This window comes from Kalmanozyma brasiliensis (genome assembly GCF_000497045.1).
Source record: "Kalmanozyma brasiliensis GHG001 unplaced genomic scaffold PSEUBRA_SCAF14, whole genome shotgun sequence".
Classification (NCBI taxonomy): domain Eukaryota; kingdom Fungi; phylum Basidiomycota; class Ustilaginomycetes; order Ustilaginales; genus Kalmanozyma; species Kalmanozyma brasiliensis.
The window spans coordinates 302482-324463 of record NW_015961953.1 but is presented as its reverse complement, the minus strand read 5'-3'; the positions used below and the strand labels follow the sequence as shown (position 1 = coordinate 324463).

The 21982-nt window shown below is 56.6% G+C and overlaps 10 protein-coding genes across 10 annotated transcripts; 7 read left to right on the top strand and 3 right to left on the bottom strand.

The window, feature by feature from the left end:
- Positions 1 to 29: 29 nt before the first annotated feature.
- PSEUBRA_001569 (Zinc finger, double-stranded RNA binding) lies at positions 30 to 422 on the top strand (the record flags this gene model as incomplete). Its single annotated transcript, XM_016434808.1, has 1 exon — positions 30 to 422. One exon carries the CDS (start codon positions 30 to 32, stop codon positions 420 to 422), a length of 393 nt encoding a protein of 130 aa, XP_016293849.1.
- Positions 423 to 960: 538 nt separating this feature from the next.
- On the top strand, positions 961 to 3129 carry PSEUBRA_001568 (Nucleoporin Nup85-like protein; the record flags this gene model as incomplete). The annotated part of the gene is made up of 1 exon (XM_016434815.1): positions 961 to 3129. One exon carries the CDS (start codon positions 961 to 963, stop codon positions 3127 to 3129), a length of 2169 nt encoding a protein of 722 aa, XP_016293848.1.
- A 278-nt stretch (positions 3130 to 3407) lies between these two features.
- On the top strand, positions 3408 to 4526 carry PSEUBRA_001567 (Replication factor C, C-terminal domain protein; the record flags this gene model as incomplete). The annotated part of the gene is made up of 2 exons (XM_016434818.1): positions 3408 to 4345; positions 4433 to 4526. 2 exons carry the CDS (start codon positions 3408 to 3410, stop codon positions 4524 to 4526), a joined length of 1032 nt encoding a protein of 343 aa, XP_016293847.1.
- A 174-nt stretch (positions 4527 to 4700) lies between these two features.
- On the bottom strand, positions 4701 to 7550 carry PSEUBRA_001566 (Adenosine/AMP deaminase domain protein; the record flags this gene model as incomplete). The annotated part of the gene is made up of 1 exon (XM_016434793.2): positions 4701 to 7550. One exon carries the CDS (start codon positions 7548 to 7550, stop codon positions 4701 to 4703), a length of 2850 nt encoding a protein of 949 aa, XP_016293846.2.
- A 539-nt stretch (positions 7551 to 8089) lies between these two features.
- On the top strand, positions 8090 to 9946 carry PSEUBRA_001565 (uncharacterized protein; the record flags this gene model as incomplete). The annotated part of the gene is made up of 1 exon (XM_016434804.1): positions 8090 to 9946. One exon carries the CDS (start codon positions 8090 to 8092, stop codon positions 9944 to 9946), a length of 1857 nt encoding a protein of 618 aa, XP_016293845.1.
- A 135-nt stretch (positions 9947 to 10081) lies between these two features.
- PSEUBRA_001564 (Cytochrome b5-like heme/steroid binding domain protein) lies at positions 10082 to 10935 on the bottom strand (the record flags this gene model as incomplete). Its single annotated transcript, XM_016434822.1, has 2 exons — positions 10082 to 10158; positions 10251 to 10935. The coding sequence occupies 2 exons, from the start codon at positions 10933 to 10935 to the stop codon at positions 10082 to 10084; spliced, it is 762 nt and encodes a 253-aa protein (XP_016293844.1).
- Positions 10936 to 11340: 405 nt separating this feature from the next.
- On the top strand, positions 11341 to 13189 carry PSEUBRA_001563 (uncharacterized protein; the record flags this gene model as incomplete). Its single annotated transcript, XM_016434811.1, has 2 exons — positions 11341 to 11465; positions 11548 to 13189. The coding sequence occupies 2 exons, from the start codon at positions 11341 to 11343 to the stop codon at positions 13187 to 13189; spliced, it is 1767 nt and encodes a 588-aa protein (XP_016293843.1).
- Positions 13190 to 14481: 1292 nt separating this feature from the next.
- On the bottom strand, positions 14482 to 16593 carry PSEUBRA_001562 (protein of unknown function DUF2183; the record flags this gene model as incomplete). The annotated part of the gene is made up of 1 exon (XM_016434796.2): positions 14482 to 16593. One exon carries the CDS (start codon positions 16591 to 16593, stop codon positions 14482 to 14484), a length of 2112 nt encoding a protein of 703 aa, XP_016293842.2.
- An 894-nt stretch (positions 16594 to 17487) lies between these two features.
- On the top strand, positions 17488 to 19437 carry PSEUBRA_001561 (Methylenetetrahydrofolate reductase; the record flags this gene model as incomplete). Its single annotated transcript, XM_016434807.1, has 1 exon — positions 17488 to 19437. One exon carries the CDS (start codon positions 17488 to 17490, stop codon positions 19435 to 19437), a length of 1950 nt encoding a protein of 649 aa, XP_016293841.1.
- Positions 19438 to 20270: 833 nt separating this feature from the next.
- On the top strand, positions 20271 to 21124 carry PSEUBRA_001560 (SKP1 component, dimerization; the record flags this gene model as incomplete). Its single annotated transcript, XM_016434819.1, has 5 exons — positions 20271 to 20361; positions 20453 to 20514; positions 20606 to 20805; positions 20893 to 20995; positions 21104 to 21124. The coding sequence occupies 5 exons, from the start codon at positions 20271 to 20273 to the stop codon at positions 21122 to 21124; spliced, it is 477 nt and encodes a 158-aa protein (XP_016293840.1).
- Positions 21125 to 21982: the final 858 nt, after the last annotated feature.

Genomic DNA, 21982 nt, shown 5'->3' with positions numbered 1-21982 from the left:
GATCTAGAAGGGCAGCTTTCGAGGGCACTATGACGCGCACACGACACGGCAAAAAGACCCATCACGCTCGACGCGATGTCAAGCGTGCCATGAGGACAAGAGCAAGGAAGCTTGACCCAGACCAGATCCAGGCCAACCTCAACGACCCCAAGAAGCTCGAGGACCTTCAGAACCCCAAGGAGCTCGACGTTGACAAAGCCGGTCTTGGCCTGTTCTACTGCGTCGAGTGCGACCGCAACTTCCCTTCGCAGAAGGATCAGCTCACACACATCGCTTCCAAGCTGCACAAACGAAGGGCCAAGAAGATCACCGAGGAGCCCGCCTACACCATCGAAGAGAGTCTGCGCGCTGTCGGTATGGGCATCGATAACAAGCAGCGTGCACCTAAGACGGCCGAGCCTGCAAAGGACATGGCCGCCTAAGCTGCTCGCATCCCGCCGTTTAAGCCTCTTCTACCCACGATAGGCCATCACGACTTGGACTCTCAAACTTTCGTGTTTCCCAAGTCAGCTCGTCTTCCTCGATGCCTGGCTGCTCAGTGCGTCCATCCCGGTCTTTCGACCAGTCCATATACCCAGTTCCTCTTCGCGTCTCTGCATCCTGTATTTTTACGCAATCTTCGCTTCTCTGGAAAGCATCGTCGGTCTTGCTGCACTGCTCGTTGTCTTCAGCTTGAGCGACAGCGGTCTTGTTGTGTGCGTCGTGAGCATCCCGCCAGGCTCATTGTGCAGCGTAAGCCTGCATCTTCAATTGAGGTCTTCTCGACATCTGTGCGGCGCCTCACTTTTTTCTCGCTTTGCGGGTGGAGGAAACTCGCCGAGTTCCGAGGTCGCGAAATCACTCAGACCAACACCAAACATCCTGTACGCGCTGCGCTGCTAAGCAACATTCTAAACCGCCATTCTCGTCCATCACCATCCAACGCAACGCAAGTGCCGCGATCGGACGTACCAATCAATCATGGCCATCAGTGCAGCTGCATCAGCAGCACCAGCAGCCACCATTGTCAGCTATGACTGGGGCACTTCATCCGACCTCAAAGCACTCTACACGCAGACCTACACCATCTTCACCTCGTTGCAACACATCCATCAAGAAGCCCTTCTCACAGACCGAACAGGTCGTGGCGCAGCTGGCTCATCGGTCCTTCCGTCCGCTGAGACCATTCAGTACTACAACAGAATCAGCGAGCACTACGCTCGTGCCATTCAGTACTACCTCGAAAGAATACAGCTCGACGACAGCGTAGACTCAGATCAGTTCCAGACATGGCGCGATGCGCAGACCATCCTCCGCCTTGCAGAAGTACTCTACTACCCAAAAGATGGACGTGGCATCAGTGTCGTCGGCGAAGAGCTTCTGCACTGGCTCAACTCGTTCGATGTTGCTCCCACCACAGAGGAGGGTCAAGAAATTGCGGAATCCGCGGTTCCACACGAGCATCCATCCTACTGGGACTACGTGCTTCGATGTGTCCTTCGTGGCTTCCACACATCCGCAGCATCAGTGCTCAAGTCGCTCGACTCGCACTCTTCGTCAGTCATCCGCAGGGTCGCGCAAAAGAGCGCTAGGCTCCTTTCCACTCTGCCGCGCTCCACGCAATTTTCGATGGAGCACGAATTTGTCGCCGCTCATCGCAGCTGGCTCAGCAACGTGCGCAAGCTCATCAGTGGTCTTGAGCAGGAGATGGACGAGATGGAGGCAGAAGGAGGCAACACCGAGGAAGTCGAAGACGAGCGACTGGAGTACGAAGCGCAATTCCGATGTCTGCTAGAGCTCATGGCCGGTGTCAAGGATCGCATCTTCGAAGCCTGCGAAGACTGGAGAGAAGCGCTCGGCGCTTGGGGCACCCTCGTCCACCCAACGCTCAAACGCGACGATGTGCCGACAACCGCGGCGATCATCCTGGAAAAGTTCCCCATCGACGGCACCGTCCCTAACGAGATTGTGCAGCAGTACCTTATCAAAGGTCAAGTGCGTCAAGCAGTACAGAGGGCGCAAGACGTCGACATCTGGCTCGGGGCTCATCTTGGCGATCTCGCGGACAAGGTCGGTCTTCTCGAGGATGACAATCAGGCAGGCCCGAGCGACTTGCGCCAGAGTCTGTTGCTGAAGTACGCTCAAAGCTTGTTGGACGAGCAAGGCTTGTGGAGGATCAGTATCGACTATCTGGCTGCTTGCGGAGCTGCAGGCAGGAAGAAGATGTCGCACATCATCTTGTCGGTGCCATTGGACGGACCAGATCCGACCGAGGAGTCGGATGACGCAGACATCGCCATGGATGAGGGCGCGGACGGCAGTGCAATTGCGCCCAGCAAACAAGCCAAGTCTCTGGCGCGTGCTGAACAAGTGCTCAGAGCGTGCTCGGATCATGGCCTGGAGCTCGAGGCTCGCGTAGTTTGCCGAAGAATGTCTCGGACTCTCATGGATCAGGGCCAGTACGGTGTCGCAATCGCCTACTGCGTCCAGGCGTCGGATACGGTGCTCATCCGCACCATCGCAGAGCGCATCCTGGGAGAATACGTCAGCAAGGGCGCCGAAGCTTTCATCCAGATTGTCGACTCGTTCCCTTCTTCGCTGATCTCGCCAGCCGATGGCCTCGACCTGGACGGCGAAGACCTCAACGACGAGCAGGGTCTTGCGCTTAACAAGCATGCTCGCGGCTTCTTCTCAAATCGACTCGCATTCTTGGCGCGCTTCCGCGACTTCCATCGCCTGTACGCCGACGGACAATGGGCAGCTGCTGCCGGGCTTCTTGTCGAGCTCGTCACTACGGAGGCCGCACCGGAGCGATTTCTAGCCGTGCTGTTGGTTGATGCTATTCCTCTCCTGGAAGACGGACAAGCAACCTGGTTTGACAGCTCTCAAACCTTCGAATTGATCCGCATCGTCGAACGCATCACCAACGCTGTCTCGATGCATCCCGACATGTCGGACCACTTCCTCGGCTACCTCGACCAGCTTCTCGGCGTCGATTCGTCTTCAAACCAGCAGAAGAAGAGCAAGCAGGCGGACACGAGCAAGCAAGCCCAGCCGTCGGTCAAGGCTTCCGACAAGCTGGATGCCGTTAGGCTGTCGCTGGCCCGCAACTTGGCGCGTGTTGGTGTGATGCAGGCTGGCATCGCTTAGTTTCAAGTACATTCGAACTCAACTCCTCATATACCATCTTTGTCCTCTGAGCTGGCCTGTATTTCATCAGCGTTTGATGTCAGGTGGAGGATTCTTGAGTAAGAAGAATTGGAAGATCGCATAGAGCAAAGAGCGCGACTCGCGAGTTGAGGTCGCGTAGAGTGGGCGCGCACGTTTGATTCCAAAAAGAACAACAGATTTCCTGGCTGAGCTTGGACATACTTCTTGCTCATCATCAGCCAACACCTCCCGGATCCCAACGGCGCATTCTCGACATCATGAGCTCCAAAGGCAAAGGCAAAGCAGAAGATGGGCCCGCCGCCGCGGCATCCGATCTCGACCTGCTCCCATGGGTCGAAAAGTACCGCCCTGCGAGCCTCGACGACCTCGTCTCGCACAAAGACATCACATCGACCATCCAGAACTTCATCGACAAGAACCGTCTCCCGCACTTGCTCTTCTACGGTCCACCAGGAACGGGTAAGACATCTACGATCCTCGCCATGGCGCGCAAGATCTTCGGCCCGCAGTTCCGCAACAGCGTCCTCGAGCTCAATGCATCGGACGACAGAGGTATCGAGGTGGTGAGGGAGCAGATCAAGAGCTTTGCCAGCACAAAGAGTGTCTTCAGCTCGAAAGGAGGCTTCAAGCTCATCGTACTGGACGAGGCCGACGCTATGACTCAGGCTGCGCAAGGCGCGCTTAGGAGAGTGATCGAGCAGTACACCAAGAACGTGCGCTTTTGCATCATCTGCAACTACGTCAACAAGATCATCCCTGCGATCCAGTCGCGCTGCACGCGTTTCCGCTTCAACCCGCTCGAGCTCGACCAAGTCGAGGACCGGCTGAATCACGTCATTGAGAACGAGGGGTGCAAGATCACGCAGGACGGCAAGGAGGCGCTGCTCAAGCTCTCGCGCGGTGACATGCGTCGAGCGCTCAACGTGCTGCAAGCGTGTCACGCCGCCTCGGACCACATCGACGAGACGGCGGTCTACAATTGCACCGGCAACCCGCACCCGCAGGACATCGAGGCCGTGCTCAAGTCCATGATGGAGGACGAGTTCACGACGGCATACAGGACAGTGTCCGAATTGAAGACGGCCAAGGGCATCGCGTTGGCAGATATGATCAGTGGCGTATACGACTTGTTGGCGACCATCAAGCTGCCGGCCAAGTCGAGGATCTACTTGTTGGACCACCTCGCGGATACTGAGTGAGTACCATGCTCCTTCGATGCAGCTCGTGTAACGCGGGATCTCTCACTGACACTCTCGACTTGCCTTCATTCTCCGGACCACAGACATCGATTGAGTACAGGCGGCTCGGAAAAGATCCAGCTGACCGCTCTGCTCGGAGCTGTCAAAGTCGCTGTAGAGCTCTCACAAGCCAAGTGATGTTAGCAATGCTTTTTGTTCTTCTCGCATCGTAACACACGCAGCATGCTTCACATTCGCATCGCCCTCACGCACTGATTTCGTCGCCATGTGATCACACGACACGGGACAAATGAGGACGAGGATGAGACATTGCATTCCATTCGGCTGAAACAATAAAACAAGCAGGCTTCGTCAAGGCATGGGCGCCTGATTCTGCCAGACGAGATCCAGCTCCTCCCGAAGCGTCTCCTCCCTGAAACGCAAACGAATGTCCGGAACATTGCTCTTGGCCACAACATTCCCCCTCGGACCCGGCAGCTGGAAGTTGGGTCCCAACCAGTGTCGCTTGATCTCCATCTCCCATCCTGACTGCAAGACCGAGTTGCGAGCCAGCTCGCACATGTCTGCTGGAGTCAATTTGTAAATCTGCGTCGCAACCGAGTACTCTTCCAGCAGCGGTTCCTTGGACAGATGGAATTGGAGCGGGTCGTCGGTGCTGATCGAGACGTTCATGCCGAGCTTGAGGAAGTTGGGGAAGGGGTTGCGATCGTACGACAGGAAAAGCGCGTTGTTGCTCAGCGGCGACATGGCCAGACCGATCTGCTTGAGGTAGTAGAGGTACTGCAGCGCTGGCACCTTCCGAAGGAGAATGCCGTGCGAGATGGACTGCGATGTCAAAAAGGCAGCCGCCATGTGGTCCGTATCACCCGCTTCACCGGCATGAGGTCGCAGCACGAACGTGTTGAAGCCGCGCAGCTTTCGCCACTGATTGAGGCTCGAGATGTTGGCAAACATGTAGTAGAGCCAGTAGTTGTAAGGCGGACTGTCCTTGAAGTCCCACAGCTTTGGCACGGGGAACTTCTTGTGGACACGTCTCTCGGGCTTGCTCTCGTCGTCGACGAGATCGAATCCAACCACGCGCTGCAGGAAGACATGCAGCTTGGGATGGCTCTTGGGGTTCTGCGTGACTTCGAAGAGCGGCTCAAAGACGTTGCGAATGATCTGCTCGAAATTGTCGACGGTGCCATTGGCCTTGTAGACGTCGTACAGGCGAGGGACCTGGATGAGCCATCGGACGTTGGGGCTGAAGAGGCCGTTGTCGACAACCCAGCTGGCGAGCTTGTCCCACTCGCCCCTTGTCCTGCCGTAGATGGAGAGACGATATTCTGCCATCTGATACTTGCTCTGCTCCAAGTCGGTCATGACTTCCTTGGTGAGCTCGGCAAGGTAGCGTCCCTTGACATAGTTGTCGGTCTTGAGGAAGATCTCACGGAGACGCGACTCTCCCATGGGGTTGTACTTGAGGTTGAATTTGTCGAAACGGTGGAAAGCGTCCTGGTGAGCGTGCATGTCGAGGGTGTCGATGCTAAGGTCGTAGGCAGTGAGATTGAGCGATTCAAACACTTGCTGCAAGGTAAGGTCCTTGCCATCACGATGGATGACGACGTCGTCGGGGAACCGCTTGATCTTGGCCTTGATGAAGCGGAGAAGATGCTTTTGGTTCATCGACGCACTGTGGTGAATGTGAGTGTCGACCTTACGGACATTGTAAAAGTCACGATGAGGGACGCGCTTCATGTCTGCGAGCTCGCGGTACTCGTTGAGGAGAAAGTAGAGGTTCCACTTGCTCTCGAGATACTTGAGTCGGCGCCAGGCGAAGCTCTTGACGGGTCCATCAGAGATGACGCCGAGGAGGTAGTCGAGATCTTTGAAATACTCTCGAATGGTGGGGATGCGGAATAGGGGCTCCTTTCTGGGGCCAGTAGGTGTACTTGCGGGTGCTGGCTCGTCGACGCTCTGTGTCGGAGTTGACAAGGCTGCAGGAGCTTCGCCCTCGTACACCTGGATCACACCGGTTTCGTCCATGCGCCAGCTGACGGCTGATCCGTTGCGTGTGTGCTCGGAAGGAATGACGACGTCCTGTTCGCGGTAGAGACCAGGCTTGCCGCCGGTGCTTTCGAGGAGCGCCTGAGCGGCTTGGGCATTGGCGGGACTGGCAGGAGGGATGGGTGGCGGTAGAGGGTTGACCGATGTGGGACGGACGACGAATGACGATGCAGGTGGAGGATTGAAGAGTTCCCAATGGGGACGCGGCGGCGCGGGATAGATGCGCCAGGGCTTAGGCTTGCTCGATTCCGAGTCACAGGATGAACCGTCGATCTGGATGGTCCCCTCAGCGACGGGACCGGATGCCGTTCGTGGTGTAACGTCGCCGCTGACAGCCGCCTGACGAGCGCAGTACTCAGCGTCCCAATTCTTAGGATTGTCTTCCAATGCGCCCTGAAGACTAGCGCCCATGTACTTGTCTCTGAGCTCGAGGCAGGTCTGCAAGCTGGTGTAGAGGGCGCGCAGCTCACCAGAAAGTTCGGAGTGAACGGCGACATTGGAAGCACTGAGATGTGTAGGATCGCCGTTGACTGCATTTCCCAGAGGAGCATGAGGAGCCGCGCCGAGACCAGCAGCGGCGGCAGCAGCTTCAGCGGGGGATGCTGCAAAATGATTGATGTCCTTGGCGGCCTGGAGGTTGCTGTGCTTGGGGACCGAGCCTTGAGCGGGTTGAGTGTCATGAAAGATGGTAGCGACGTTGGGAGGAGGCACGTGAGTTCCATCTCCGGAGACGTCCAGATCGGCGTTGGAACGTCGGTCTTCCTGGAGTGAGCCCGAAGAAAAGACCGAGGATCTCTCGGCGAGCGAGGTGGAAGCAAACGTGGGTTCGAGCTCGTTTTGCGAGTCAGCAGTGAATGAGGCTTGGAGACGAGAGGGAATATCGATGGCTGGAGAATTCTGATGAGAGGAGGAGATGCGTCTATGAGCCCAGTAGTGACCGTCGGATTCGTGCAGTCGCTTTTCGTCGGCTTCAGAATAGTGAGAAGCATCTGCGCGCGGCACAGGAGGGGTCTCTGGTCCTAGATCGTCGTGCACGAAAGGGTGCTCGTCGCTCATTGTAGCCGTTGAATGTTTAACAGGATCCTGCATGGAGAGGTTGCGTGCCATGGCGGAGAGATGAGCGCCGTCGCCGTTGGGCCTGCGAGTTCCACACATGATGTGCACGAGAGATATCGATGCGCTGTCGAAGAACGGAGCTCGAGATACAGCCTGGGGTGGGCGGAGAGAAGAACGATCAGCTGTGCTAGAGTCGCCGAGGCCAAGCGAGCGTGAGAAGGGAAGACTTGAGATGGAGAGCACGGCACGAATACAGTAGGATTGAACAGACAACGACCAAAAGCGAACGTCGGAGGAGTCCATCAGGGTCCCTTGGCTACCTTTTATGCTTATCGGCACTGTGAACATCAAACAGCAAATTTCCTTCAACCGCGGCGACATGATGAAGATGCACACACGGTCGGAGATGGCCGAGCGCTGCTTGCAGTCGCTCTCTCGGTCGAGAAACCACTGGCAAATTAGCTCGACGCGTCGCTCAGAGCGAGATCCCAGCCAAACACGCGACTCGATTTTGGCGAGAGGGAACAACACTTTTAATCGAGCTCGCATTGCGCAAATCGGGCCAGGAGAACAACACTTGAAACAGTTGAGCGCGCGCCGTCTGACCATCTTCTACCATCATCCCCACTATCGCAATCATGGACAACGCTTTGCAGTCACTCACCAACACGCTCGACGCCATCAACTCGCGTCAGGCCGCTGCACGCAAGCGAGCCCGAAAGGGCGCCGACGCTACTCCCTTCACCTCGGCCGTCTTGAACCGCGAGCGTCTCGAAATCTATACCTACATTCGCGATGCAGACGCTCAGACCGAGGCCAACCTCTTTTGGTACCCTCCCGTCCCGCAAGCCGCTTCCAGCTCTCGTGCCGGTCCAAGCTCCTCTAATCACAGGGCCGCTCATGACGCTTCCGTCCGCGCAAACGGCGCCGTCGACGCCAATGATGCCGACCTCCTGCTGGCCCCGCGTTTGCCAGAGCCCAGACACATCGCTCCTCCTACTCCCTTGCGCAACAACAACGTCGCTTCCAACAAGCAGTCCTTCCAGAATCAGAACGATCAGAGCGTCGACCCTCGAGTTCTGCTGCTCGCTGCCCAGCGTCTCAACGACACCTGCGGCAAGGGTTCCAGGACCCGCAAGCATATCAAAGGGCTCCTCAAGACGCACGCTGGCTACATCCAGGACATCAAGAGCTACGAGCAGCAGATTCGTCAATGGGAAGCCCAGCTCCGCGCTACTGCTGAGGGCAAGCCTATCAGTCAGTTCTCGTCTATAGAGACCGACACTACGCCGGCGGCGAGCACCACTTCTGCCAACGAGCAACTCAACGCCGATCTCGCAGCAGTGCAGGACAGTATCAAGAAGGAAGAACTTGAAATTCTCGCTCTCGGCGAGATGCTCAAGGAGCTTCGCGATGCGCGTACCGCCTGGCAAAAGCAGGAGCTCGACCGTCAGCAAAGGGCTGAAGCTGCCGCTGAGGACAGCAGGATGCAACAACGAGAGCAGACTCCTCCGCGAGCAGCCCCCCGCGCTTCCCTGGCCAGGGCTCAACAAGCGGATGCTTTCGCGCAGCCATCCGCTCACCACGCCGAGGCCGTCGCTGACGAAGAGGAAGACGACTTGGTCAACAGCACGATGGATGTTACGCAACAGTCGGCAGGCGAAGACATTGAGGACGAAGAGGAAGAGGTGCAGCACTTGGCTTACAGCACAGGACCCTATGCTCAGAACGATGAGCAGCACGAGGCTGAGATCTCCGTTTCGAGATCGCAGCAAGCCATCTCTGCCTCGCACTCCTTTGCCGATCCCGCTGATCTGACCATCCAGCGACCTCGCGAGCACGAATCTTACGACAGCCACCACGAACTCGCGGACACATCTGCAGCTATCGACCCCGCTCCCGTTGCTGACCACCAGGCCTCACCGCCGAGGCAGTCCTCGCACCTACTGGCCACCAACAGCGAAAGTTCCGAAGAGCTTGAAAGGGCTACAGAAAAGGTCTGGGAAGTCTTTGGAGAGGCGCTTCGATCCGTCGCTCCCGAACGCGAGAGCGCCGACTACTACGACACGCTCGATGTGCTGAAGTTGCTCATGAGTGGCGGCGACAAGTTCAACGCTGGTGACTACTCGGTCGGTTCTGTCCAGACTTCGTCCACCTTCTCGTCCGCTGCGAGTGAGGCATCCGCAGCCGTCGCGGCTCAGCTCACTCCTGAAGTGCTCATGACGGCCTTTGTCATCTTCCAAATGCTCGTCTCGGATGAGCCGCACCGCATGAACATCGACGAACTCAAGCTGCGCGGCCACGAATGGTGGTCCACCGCGGGTATGCAGGTCTGGCTCCACGCCCAGTCTCACGACGACACGGACGTCCCTGCTCGTGTTGAGGCGTTCGAGGACGGTCAGAACTTGGCGCGAAAGGCAACCTACGGCATGATCTCGAAGCAGCTCTTTGCCATCAAGCGACAGAAGGGCGTTGGCCTCGTTGGCTTTGCTTGATTGCACCTGCGCAGCAGTCGGATCCTGGCGAGGCCAGACTGAACAACCTTGTATTGGTGTAGTGGGTATATAAGAACGTAATCTAGCATGCTTCCAATCTTACAGTTTGATATCAGTGTGCTGTGCGTTGATGCTTCAGGGCTCGCTCGTGAGAATGCCAACCATCGCAGTGTCGATCATCGAGTCGATGTTGACCCACGAATGAGTCAAAGCTGTTTGCGTGACAAGAAAGCATGAAACGGTCAGCGAGAGCCCTTATCGTGACTGGGTAAGGCCCTTTGGGCTATTTCTCCTGAGTGCCTACCGAACAGTCTGGTGCCGTCGCGGCCAGCGCAACGCATCAGTTCGTCTTCTCCTCCAGGGTGGAAGGGAAGATAAGGCGTAATATTGTACACTTTCCCGTAGAAGGCCGACCAGGCATCCTCGCGAGTGTTGTGCTTCTTGAGCTCGGAGGGTGTCACTCTCTGCAATGAGGTGACGCCGCCCCTCAAATCCGTGCTGTTCTTGAGCCTGGCCCAGTCCAGGGGACTGCACCCTGGCGCAAGTGCCACTTTCTTCCTACTCTTGCCTCCTAGTGCCTTCGCACCTGATGCGCCACCGATGCCTGCAGGTGCGGTCAATGCCGATGTTGATGGTGGCGCGGCAAGTCCTCCGCTGCGAGGCGGTGCTAGCGAGGATGGTGGCGCCATCAGGGTGTTGGAAGATGAGGGCCGCGGTGCTACCGATTGCAGAAAAGAGGCAGCCTTCGAAGGGGCTGACACAGGCTGAGTCGCCTTACTTGAAGATGAGCCCTGTCTCTGAGCGCTGTTGATACTCGGAAAGGCTGGTGGCTCGTCGTCATCCTGCACGGCGATGCTGGGTCCATCATCCGCGCTTTCGAACGAGTCGGCGTCCGAGTCGTTTGCAGCGTCGTCCGCTGGCGTGGTGAGGCGTATATTGTCGAGGCTGATACCGGACAGGCCTGCTGCTGATGCTGTCGCTGCCGTCATGCTGGAAAGGTGAGCTGAGCGGTCAGGGCGAGGGAGGCGAGAAGGCAAGGAGGTGGAATGTTTGCGTGGCGCAGTTTGGCAGTTCAGGGTTCTCTAACACCAAACAAAGCGCATTGAAAGAGAGACGACGTAAGCACATATAAGCACAATTTCATGGCTGTGACGCGGGAGAACCTAAATTCGCAGGCTCGTGGCGGTGCCCCGGTCAATCTGAGCTGCATGTTTCGCTCAGCGGACAGCAGCGAAAGCAAGACTCACGGACCATTCTCGGTCAGTGCAAGGCGTGTGTCGACAGGCTGCACAGCTTCTTGCTCCCACCTTCACCACCAACATTATCCTCGATCTCATCACAAGCTTTTAGAAGCACACGAGCCCACCTCGCGTCTGGCTTAGTGGTGTATCAACATGTTCACGGCAAAGAATCCCTTCGAGGATATCGTCCTCAAAGCAACGTCGGATGAGCTCACATCGGAGAACTGGGAGCTCAACCTCGAGGTCTGCGACAAAGTATCATCCGGAGGAGAAGCGGCGTAAGTCAAAGGCCTCCCTATGTCGTGTACAAGGCCGGATCGCTTACTGAAGACTCCTCCGTTCTCCTTTGATCATCTGTAGCGCTCGCAACTGCATCGGAGCCATTCAGAAGCGTCTCGTGCACCGCAACGCGAATGTACAGCTCTTCGCCCTCACCCTCGCCGATGCTGTTGCCAAGAATTGCGGTCTTTCTGCCCATCAGGAGATCGCAAGCAGGTCTTTCACTCAGACGCTCGCTCGAATCTGCCTCGACCGCAACACGCATGCAACTGTCAAGAAGCGTTGTTCAGCCCTCGTCAAGGAGTGGGCAGGTGAGTTTGATGACGAGAGCCTGGGCCTGATGAAAGAGACGTACGAATCTCTCAAGTCTCAGGACGCCGTCGTCGACGAGGACGCTGCGCCTAAGCAGCCGCGCGAGCCAACGTCCGAGCAGCTGCGTGCCGAAGACGAGCAGCTCCGCAAGGCTCTCGAATTATCCATCCAGGATCAGGGAGGTCGCAGCGCCTGGAACGGCTACAGCAACCAGCAGGCAGAGGCGTCCGGCTCCTCCGCTCCAGCCGCTGGAGGCAGCAGCTCCTACGGACAGCAGCCCACGTCAAGCAGCTCAGCGCCCATCACGCAGCAGCAAGCGACTTACACGAACGGCGTTGGATCCAGCGCCGGCGCTCAGCCTGCAGCGGCAGCTGCTGTGCCTGCTGTCGCCTCCCGTGTGCGTGCCTTGTACGACTTTGCTCCCACAGAGCCTGGCGAGCTCGCCTTCTCCCGAGGCGAGATCATCCGAGTCTTGGACAGCGTCTACGAGCACTGGTGGAGAGGCGAGGTAAGGGGAGAAGCCGGAATCTTTCCCGTCAACTACGTCGAGGTCTTGCCTGATCCTACGCCCGCTGAGCTGCAGAGGGAAGCTGAGATGGAGGCGCACATCTTCTCGCAGGCCGCCGATATCGACAGGCTGCTCAGCAAACTGCGTGGTCTCGACCCTGCCCGCGACAACCTGGCCGAGGACGAAGAGCTGCAAGAGCTGTACCAGCGATCGCTTGCGATGCGGCCAAAGATTGTCAAGCTGATCGACCGATACAGCAACAAGATCACCGAGCTCAAGGCTATGAACGACAAGTTCGTCCACGCACGCGGATCATTTGACGAGATGATGGAGCAGAGCCTTTCCCGATACAACCCGGCGGGTCACTCGAGCCAAGACTACCTCCGTGCGCGTCCTCAGCTGCAACAGCAGGCCTCTGCGTCGTCGGCTGACTACGCGCAGCAGTCTGGATACCCAGACGCGCACGGCTATCCGGCGCAGCAGACTCAAGCGGTTTCAAACCCTCACGATCAGGGGCAGTATTCGTACAGTCAGCAGCCGCAACAACATGGCTACCCTCAGCCCTCGGGTTCCGGTCCTGCGGATCCAAGCTACGCTCCGACGGGCCGAGTCGCTTCTGGCCCTCAGCCACAACAGCATGCGCCGATGGGATACCAGCAACAACAACCTGAGCAAGGGTACAACTCTGCTCCGCACGACGACGAGAAGCGCAGGCTGTTTGAGAGGGCAAGAGCCGAGAGCGAGGCGTTCCAGCAGCAGCACTTCCAGCCTCAGGGCGCATCGGGCAGCGGTTACAATGGAAGCTACCCTTCGCAGCCTGACGCCTCGGGTCTGAACCGGCAGATGGGCAACATGAACATTGGCGCATCCAGCAGCTATGCTTCTCATCCTGTCGGTCACTAGAGGAGGACAGTTGCACCAGCGTCCGGTGGGGTCCGGCATCGCGTCTCCTGCAATATCATACCACAGTTTGTCATTGAGTTCGCCACGCGCCCGTGCCTGCAAGCCTGAGATGATGGCTCCACACCCTCGGCTCGGCATGTCACTGTCTTGTTGCTGAGTAGACACTGAGCGAAAGCAGGGAGCAAATGCTTCAGCGCCGTCGATGTGCCCGGTCACCAACCGCAGTGCGCTGAACGCCCGCTACACTGCCGTGGCATGCTGTTCGGTCTTGCTGAGCATGATGGTGGCTTCTCGCTGTCCGCACAGAACACAGTGTTCGTCGTCGAGGTGATCTTGTGCGCAAGACATGTGGCGAGTGCGGTCTTGTAGAGGTGATCAGGTAGACCTCCTGGTGCTCCGTTAGAGCTGGACCATGCCCATCCCAGATCGGCGCGTAACGTCAATACCACCGCGTTCCACGTTTGCATGGACGGGCATCCTGAACGGCAAAATCAACATCCCGAAATGATTCTGCGGTTCAAGTCACTGGCTTTCCAGCTAACGACGTGAGAGTGAGCAGTATTGGATGTGGTTTTTTTCACGACAATCAGAAATTGCACTTCGTCGCACATTTCGTGCAGCAGAGCTCACAAACACGACATTCTTGCCTTCTTTCGTAGGATGTTGCTAAATTTGGCGATTTTTCTGTAATCTGTCCGACCAATTTCTCAAGATAATTTTGTGTCTTTTCGCGATTCGAGAAGCATAAAAGATCAGAGTCTGATCGAGGCATATTCTAAACAGCTGAGGGCGCGGTGCAATGCAATATTCACGATATTAGCGCCTATCTACATGTCGAAATTGCTTGACATCACAAAGAAAGACAGCGCGGGCAAGTTCAGACTTGAGAAAAGCGCCGAAACTCGACATTTGTGGGGCACATCACGCGGTTTCCAGACAAAAGACAAGACGTGGCCCGTCAGATTCCGTTCTGGATGCCGCCCGGTTTCGGTGAAAGTGCGCTCTGACCCACGATCACCACGACCCGCTGGCGTCTCGCGCCCTTGCGACTCACTCGGTTCGTCTCGTCATCGTCGATGCAGCAGTACCCCACCATCTCAGAGTGACGATGTGTTCGAAGGCGTTGTCTCAATGATGGGCTGGCATGCTAGAGTAAGTCAGCATGATGAGGCTTCGATCACACAGTGGCGATCACTTGACTCAAGAAGATGTGCATCGATTCCACACAGCACAGGCATGGTAGGATGCAGACGAGGTGACGGGAAACAATGCTGGAGGAGCATGAGGTGAAATTACTGTCGATCGGCAGGTCTTGTACCGCTCTGCAGTTCCCGGACGAGCTGGCAGGCTGTGTCCTGGACGTCACCCCCTTCTCTGAAGAGCCTGAAGACGGTGGTGCGAGGCAGCATGCTGGTGGCCTTGTTGAGACGGGTCTGGAATGCTTGTGCTTGCCTGATCTCTTGCTCAGAGAGTGCGCGACTTGAGCGGGACGCATCTGTTGCTTCGTTTGCGTATTTGTTTGCTGGCAAGTCTAATGCAGTGGGAGTTCTTGGCGGGTACGAGGTGTCGAAGAAAGCTGGCTCGGATGCTTCGGCCCGTCGTGCTGGTGGTGGCTGGGTAATGGCGCTTCGTGGAGCCGTCGGCAAAGCCGCTGCTGTTTTTTGCGCGGAAGCTTCGGGCAGCTTGTCAACGGAAGATGCAGCGGAGAAGGCCGTGTTATTGAGCGTTGCTGGACTGCTCACGTCGCGGATGAAGATGCCTCGGACTTGAGCGGGACGTTCGGCAGCCAATGCGCAGTACAGCTCTAGATCGAGCTCGCCGGAATCACCGATGAGAATGAATTGGGAGGAGCGAAAGTCGTCCAAGATCTTGACGACATTGGCTCGTTTGCGTTCCCCCGCTGGCTCGAACCAGCTGGAAAGCAAGCTGCGGGCGCCGCCTGGATAATTCTTGAGAACGAGATGGCTGACGGGAAGTCGGACGGTTTCTAAGAAGTCCAACACCAGGCTGTGAAGCTCCATAGGAGCGTTGGTGACATAGTGCAGACCAGCACCGAGATCCGTCATGGCGTGGTACCAGTCAGCAACGCCCTTGACCTCGGCTTCGCTGTAGGGAAGTACGAAAACATTGCGAAGGATCTGCTTGGCGCCCTGCACAACACCGGTATGCTTGACTGTGTCATCGATGTCGGAGACGACCCTGACATGGCGCGCATGATCCTCTTGGATGGGACATCGTCGCCATGAAGATTCGGAAAGAGCATCGGCAGTGCCTTCTGCGTGTGGATTGAGCAGTTTCGCCCGGACCTCCACGGCCTCGATCTCGTCTGGAGTGGCTTGGAGCTTCTCGGCATAGTGGCGGCAGAAGGCGGAGAGCATATGCCATGGAATGACGAGGCGATGCTCGAACTGACCTGACAGATCCGAAGTTAGGCGTGTAGAGGCGAGAGTAATGCGATTGCCCTTTTCGTCACATGCGACTGCGCCATTGATGACGGGCGCAATGTCGATGTGCACGTCCTTGTGCGGTGATCTGTAAACCCAATAAGCCTGCAAACGACGCGTCAGATTTTGGTGAAAAGCGGCGACCTCGTCCATACTTCTGCTCAGCCATTGTGCGGAACCGCCTGAGAGCATCGTGTCGGTGCGTTTGGGTGGCTGAGCAAATCCTTCTGGACGATGTGCTGCCGACGGACCTTCATTGGCTTCCTCGGTAGCCTTATGAGCGGCGGCCGAGTCGGTGGGAAAGGCGTGCAGGTTCTCCATGAGGCGTACAAGCGTTTGATCGTCGGCATTCGCGAGAAGTTTGCGAGCAATTCGCTCGGAGGCATGTTCGTGGCCTTCGTCGGACGGCGTCGGCGGAACCTCGTCGGCTTCGATTTGCTGCGGTTCTTCGACAAAGGTTGACGCCTCGGATGAGTCAAGCACTGAGGAGCCGAGAGGCTGAGGCTGAATTTTAGGGAGCCCAGCTAATTGACGAGCCATCTGATTGAAGATCCTCTGGCTTCTGCTGGGTGCGTCGAGCTTCTTGGCGACGAAGCCGTGGAAGGAGACATGAAGCTCGATCTCGCCATCTTCGAGATCCTCGGGAGCATCTACGGTAGCCCAACCCTGCGGATGACGGTCGCGAGCCACTCTACGCTGTGCCCATCCTGGTAGTAGAACGACGTCTTCCACGCCGGCGCGACCGGACATGTCTCGTATACGAGGGAGAGTTGGCGAGGTAGAAAAGTTGCTGGATGGAGCGTCCCTGGAGCGTCGGGTCGGATCGTTGTACGAGGTAGAAGGAATCTGAAGTCTGGAGCGAGCTGTGCCGGCGACAGCTTGCCAATCGCGTGTGGCGAGATAATCGACGCCAGAGTTGATAAGAGAGCCAGCTCTGCTACGGATACGAAAGCGGCTCATATTGGGACGTTCCTGAGAAGCGCGAGATTGATGTTGATCATTGTGGTTCATGAACGAGGCTCTCGACGGCGATGATTTGAGGTAGGACGCTGTTGCGAGGTCGAGCAGCTTGCATGTCCATTCGAGGGGCTGTTCTAGCGTGTTTGTATCCGGGAAACCATGTGTGCGGAGGTTGGGACGTAAGGATGACGACCCATTGCACGGGCCGGGATGGTGTTGGTTGATGGGCTGTCTGTAGTCATCTAGAACGACCCACGTCTCGGCAATCATGCAGGTCGAGTATGCACGATGAAACCACAAAAGTGACCGGTGTGCGCTTACAAATTTGTACCTCAGCAAAGAAGCTGGCATCCCCACGTTCTTCTTGCCCCTGCAGGAGCAGCAAGCTTCAGCACAGATCAATCGATGCGAGGTCGGAAAAGTGCAGGAAAATCAAAATCATCCCACGCCTGTGTGTCCATCACCGCTTGTCAACGTAAGACCCTGAAGTGAGAAGAAAAGAGCGAAGCGGCTGCTGATCCAACAAAGCCGCCGCCAATCAACAACGATATTTTCGAGAAGAACTCGGACTCAGGCCTCGCCACACGTGCGACCTTTCACACTTGAACCCTTCTCGTCCTCCATCGATTGGATCTCCTCCTTCCCTCATCACCACCTACGACCTCGCCCTACGTTTCAGCCGCCACCACCCTCCTCCTCCACTGCACGAGTAGACAAGTCGTCTGCCACCCAAAGCATCCGACCATCAATTTCCGGGTCACTGTCGTGTTCGGGTCACTGTTCTGATTTCATAGACACGTTGCAAACGCAAGCTCGCTCGACGTCGTCCTCGATTCGGAATACTCCCTCCTTCACTTCAGCCCTTACATTCTCCCTCCGCGCTTCGCCGTCACCATGTCCAACGGCATCGACTCCTCACTCCCTCCCAAGGGGGACACCTCTTGGAAGATCACCAACAAGATCGCAAAGGCCGAAAAGGAAGGCCGCATCTGGTGGTCCTTCGAATACTTTCCCCCTCGTACCGCTCAGGGTCTCACCAACCTCTATGACCGTATTGAGCGTATGGCCGACCTCGGTCCCGAGTTCGTCGACATCACCTGGAATGCTGGTGGCAGAACCTCGGACCTCACCGCCTCGCTAGTCAAGACCGTCCACACCTACATTGGTCTCGAGACGTGCATGCACCTCACCTGCACCAACATGCCCCGAGAGAAGATCGACACCGCTCTCAAGGAAGCCAAGGAATTCGGATGCCGCAACATCCTTGCCCTTCGAGGTGATCCTCCTACCGGTCAGTCCGAGTGGGAGCCTCACGCCGCCGGATTCTCTCGCGCCAAGGAGCTTGTCGAGTACATTCGCGAGCAGTACGGCGACTACTTTGCCATCGCCGTGGCTGGCTTTCCCGAGGGTCACCCCGAGGCTATTGATGGCTCGGACAAGGAGCTCGAACGTCTCAAGGAAAAGATCGATGCCGGTGCCGACTTCATCTTCACGCAGATGTTCTATGACTTTGACATCTTTGCAAAGTGGGTCAAGGATGTACGAGCCGCAGGTATCACTTGCCCCATCATCCCCGGTGTCATGCCCATTCAGACCTACGGTGGTTTTCAGCGCGCCACCGCTCGCTTCGGCACACTCGTGCCTCAGTACTTCCACGACGCCCTCGACCCCGTCAAGGATGACGACCAGAAGGTGCGAGACATCGGCACTCGTCTCGTCGGCGAGATGTGCAAGAAGATTGTCGGCACCGGCCTCGGCATCAGCGGTCTGCACATCTACACCATGAACCTCGAGAAAGGTTCGCGTATGCTCCTCGACTACCTTGGACTGACACCGTCCGTCAACCAGGTCAGCCCGCTTCCATGGACGCCCAGCCTCACGCCCAAGAGACGCGAAGAGAAGATCCGTCCCATCTTTTGGGCCAACCGAGCCAAGAGCTACGTCAACCGTACCGAGGACTGGGACGAGTTTCCCAACGGTCGATGGGGTGACGCGCGCTCGCCTGCTTACGGCGATTTTGACGCCTACGGGGTCAAGCTGCGATACTCGAATGACGAGGCCAAGGAGATGTGGGGAAATCCTACTTCGCTCGATGATGTCAAGGCGCTCTTCCAAAAGTTCTGCGCCGGCGATGTCAAGGCTCTTCCGTGGTCCGAGACCGGCGTCGCACGTGAGACCTCGGTCATCAGCGAAAAGCTCACCAAGATGAACGAGCTCGGCTTCCTGACGATCAACTCGCAGCCCGCCGTGGACGGTGCTCGCAGCGATGACAAGGTCCACGGCTGGGGCCCCAAGAACGGCTATGTCTACCAGAAGGCATACCTTGAGTTCTTTGTCTCGCCAGAGGACCTCGACGCCTTGATCGCCAGGATCGAAGCTGACCCTCAGATCACCTACCACGCCGTCAACTCGCAAGGCGACATGCGCACCAACACCAACTCGGAAGCTCCCAACGCCGTCACCTGGGGCGTCTTCCCACATTGTGAGATCATTCAGCCTACCATTGTCGAGTCCATCTCGTTCTTGGCCTGGAAGGATGAGGCCTACGAAATCGGAAGGAACTGGGCCAAGGTGTACGAGCCCTCGTCGCCATCGCGCAAGTACCTCGAGGACATGTTCAACAGCTACTTCCTCGTCAATGTCGTGCACAACGACTTCAAGTCCTCTGATGCCATCTTCCAGCCATTCCTCAGTGCCTCCAAGGCCAATGCCGGGATCAACGGCTCGCTCTCTAATTTGGGCTCGGCCGTCAGTGACGCAGCTGGACTAGTGACCGACTCGATCTCTTCGCTCGCTAACGGTCACTCAAACGGGCATGCTTCTGCCCATGCCACGGCAGCATAATCAGCAGACCTTCTGATCGGGCGAGCTCATCACTCCAATCCAGGGCCTGCATCAACTGCGGGCCTTTCTCTCTTCCATGGCCTCGCTCATTCGAGGTCGTTGCCTTTCCTTTGGCATTTGATCGTATTCTTGTTTCTTTCCGGACAATCTCGGGGCTTCTCAACGTAACGTCACGCATTCTCTTCCCTGCTTTCAACAGTGCATCTTCTTCTTCCAGATACCTGACTTTTAGTCGCTTTCAACATCTTCCGTCGCATGCTCCGCTCGCTCTGTCCGCACATTTGTCCTTCTCAACATACATAATACCGTCTCGTCTGCTTGTACGACTAGTTCAACCTTGTCTCTTCTCAAATGCGGTCCAACATCCGCACGCAACTCATACAATCAGAGAAGACTATCACTCATGTTGTCGCCGTCAGGAACGTGGATGTGTGCGCTCTGAACGAGTTATGCGAGGAGCCATCTTTGGAACGAGTGAACCGAAGCGGAGAGAAATCGGGAGATTCAGGACACCGATCCCACGCGCGTCAGCTCCCCACCACGGCTGAGGCGCAGCCAGCCGCAAGAGGTGTGACTTCAGAAATGGCTTAATGTGAATGCACGCTCAATCTGAGTTGGCGAGACCTGCTGCGCATTGACATCTGCAAAGCGCAGTCGACCCTTGCGACCCTTTCCTCTCCACCCTTCCACCTCCAAGACGACCGACCTCCTTCCATCACACTCGTCCACCACCATCCTCACAGCAGACCAATCAGCCAAAAGCTGCTTTGGTATCTTAGTCCAACACTCGCAACATCACCGTCGCCACTTCCACATCCTCCGAGTTCGCCAAAATGGTCAGCCTGACCACCTCCGACAACGAGCAGTTCACCGTCGAGCGCGACGTCGCCGAGCGATCGGTTCTAATCAAGCAGATGCTTGAGGGTGAGTGGAACATTGACGCTCAAGCTCCTTCGCAAGCCGCTAGATGCCTTCGAGTGAACCTTCTGACACGCTATCCTCCTTCTGCCCACAGACATTGGAGACAACGACCAGCCTATTCCCTTGCCCAACGTCTCATCCAACGTGCTCAAGAAGGTAAGCGCAGCATCCCAAAATTCTGAGCATACATGCAGCACGACTTCTGACATGGCTCTGACCCTTCGACTTCCATTCCCGAATCACACAGGTCCTCGAATACTGCTCCCACCACCGCAGCGACCCTCCCGCACCCGCTGATGATGCCGAGGAATCGCGAAGACGTACCACCGACATCTCGGATTGGGACGCCAAATTCATTCAGGTCGACCAGGAGATGCTTTTCGAGATCATCCTGGCAGCAAACTACCTCGACATCAAGCCCCTCCTTGACGTCGGCTGCAAGACTGTGTAAGTGAAACGGCGTGCAAAGGCCTGAGACCCCGTTGGCGACACCAGATTCTGACAGCAACGTCCATCCCTCTTCTTGATGCACAGCGCCAACATGATCAAGGGCAAAACTCCCGAGGAGATCCGAAAGCTCTTCAACATCCAAAACGACTTCTCGCCAGAGGAGGAAGCACAGATCCGCAAGGAGAACGTAAGTAATCACAAGATCAAGATCATGATCTTCCTGACTCATCCAGGTGACGTGCGGGCAGCTGACGTCGCATCCTATCTTGTCCTTCTCATCTCAAACTTTCAACAGGAATGGGCCGAGGACCGTTGAAGAAGGCGATTCTACATCGACCCACGTGTATATCGCATCTTGATCAAATCTTTGTGTTTCACTGTGCGATCGAGCTTGCAGAATGAGATTGTGGATCTGAGCCGGTGTAATGCGAAAGAGATCTTCTACAGCGGCTCGGACTTGTGCGGCCGCTGCGGGCTTGAGGTGCACGTAGAGCGATTCGAGCTTGTGTGTCTTAAAGCTTATACCGTGCTTCATTCTAGCTCGCTATTAGGATTTGTTCTCCGCAGCGAGTCTTGGCGTTCTCGGGCGATGGGGATGTGATGTGTCAAAGACCTGATCATGCTGATTCCTTGTGTCACAACGCTGATCAATGAACCGACCAGATGAAAGCCGTTCACTTGCGCTTATTTTAAACTTTGTCTGACACTGCAGCGTTCAACAAGAGCTAATGCATCTCCGTTGGCACACGGATTGAGTAGATCTTGACAGCTTCACGGATCAAGAAAGACATGCTCTGTCCTACCTTTACCGTCAATTGTTGCTCCTGTCCCAGCACAAAGCATTCTCTCTCGCTGTTACTGCCAATGCTCACCTGTCCTTGGAGCTGACATGCAATCAGTGTTTGCCCCTCTCAGCGCACCTGGCCATCGGAGACTTATAAAGGATGGCTGGTCCGGTCAAGGGCTCGCTGTTGTCCGAGTTGCTACATTTCAACACAGCTTCGCCGTCCTCCCGAATCATTCTGACAGGCTCGCTATACTTGACGTTCTCTATTGGCATCGAGGACCATGGCTTCAGCAATGTTGTGGTCCCTCCCCGTCGACCGGTACTGAAGCGTTGTTCGCTTGTTCATCGACACAATCAGCATGATGTTGAACCCGATAGAGCTGTACC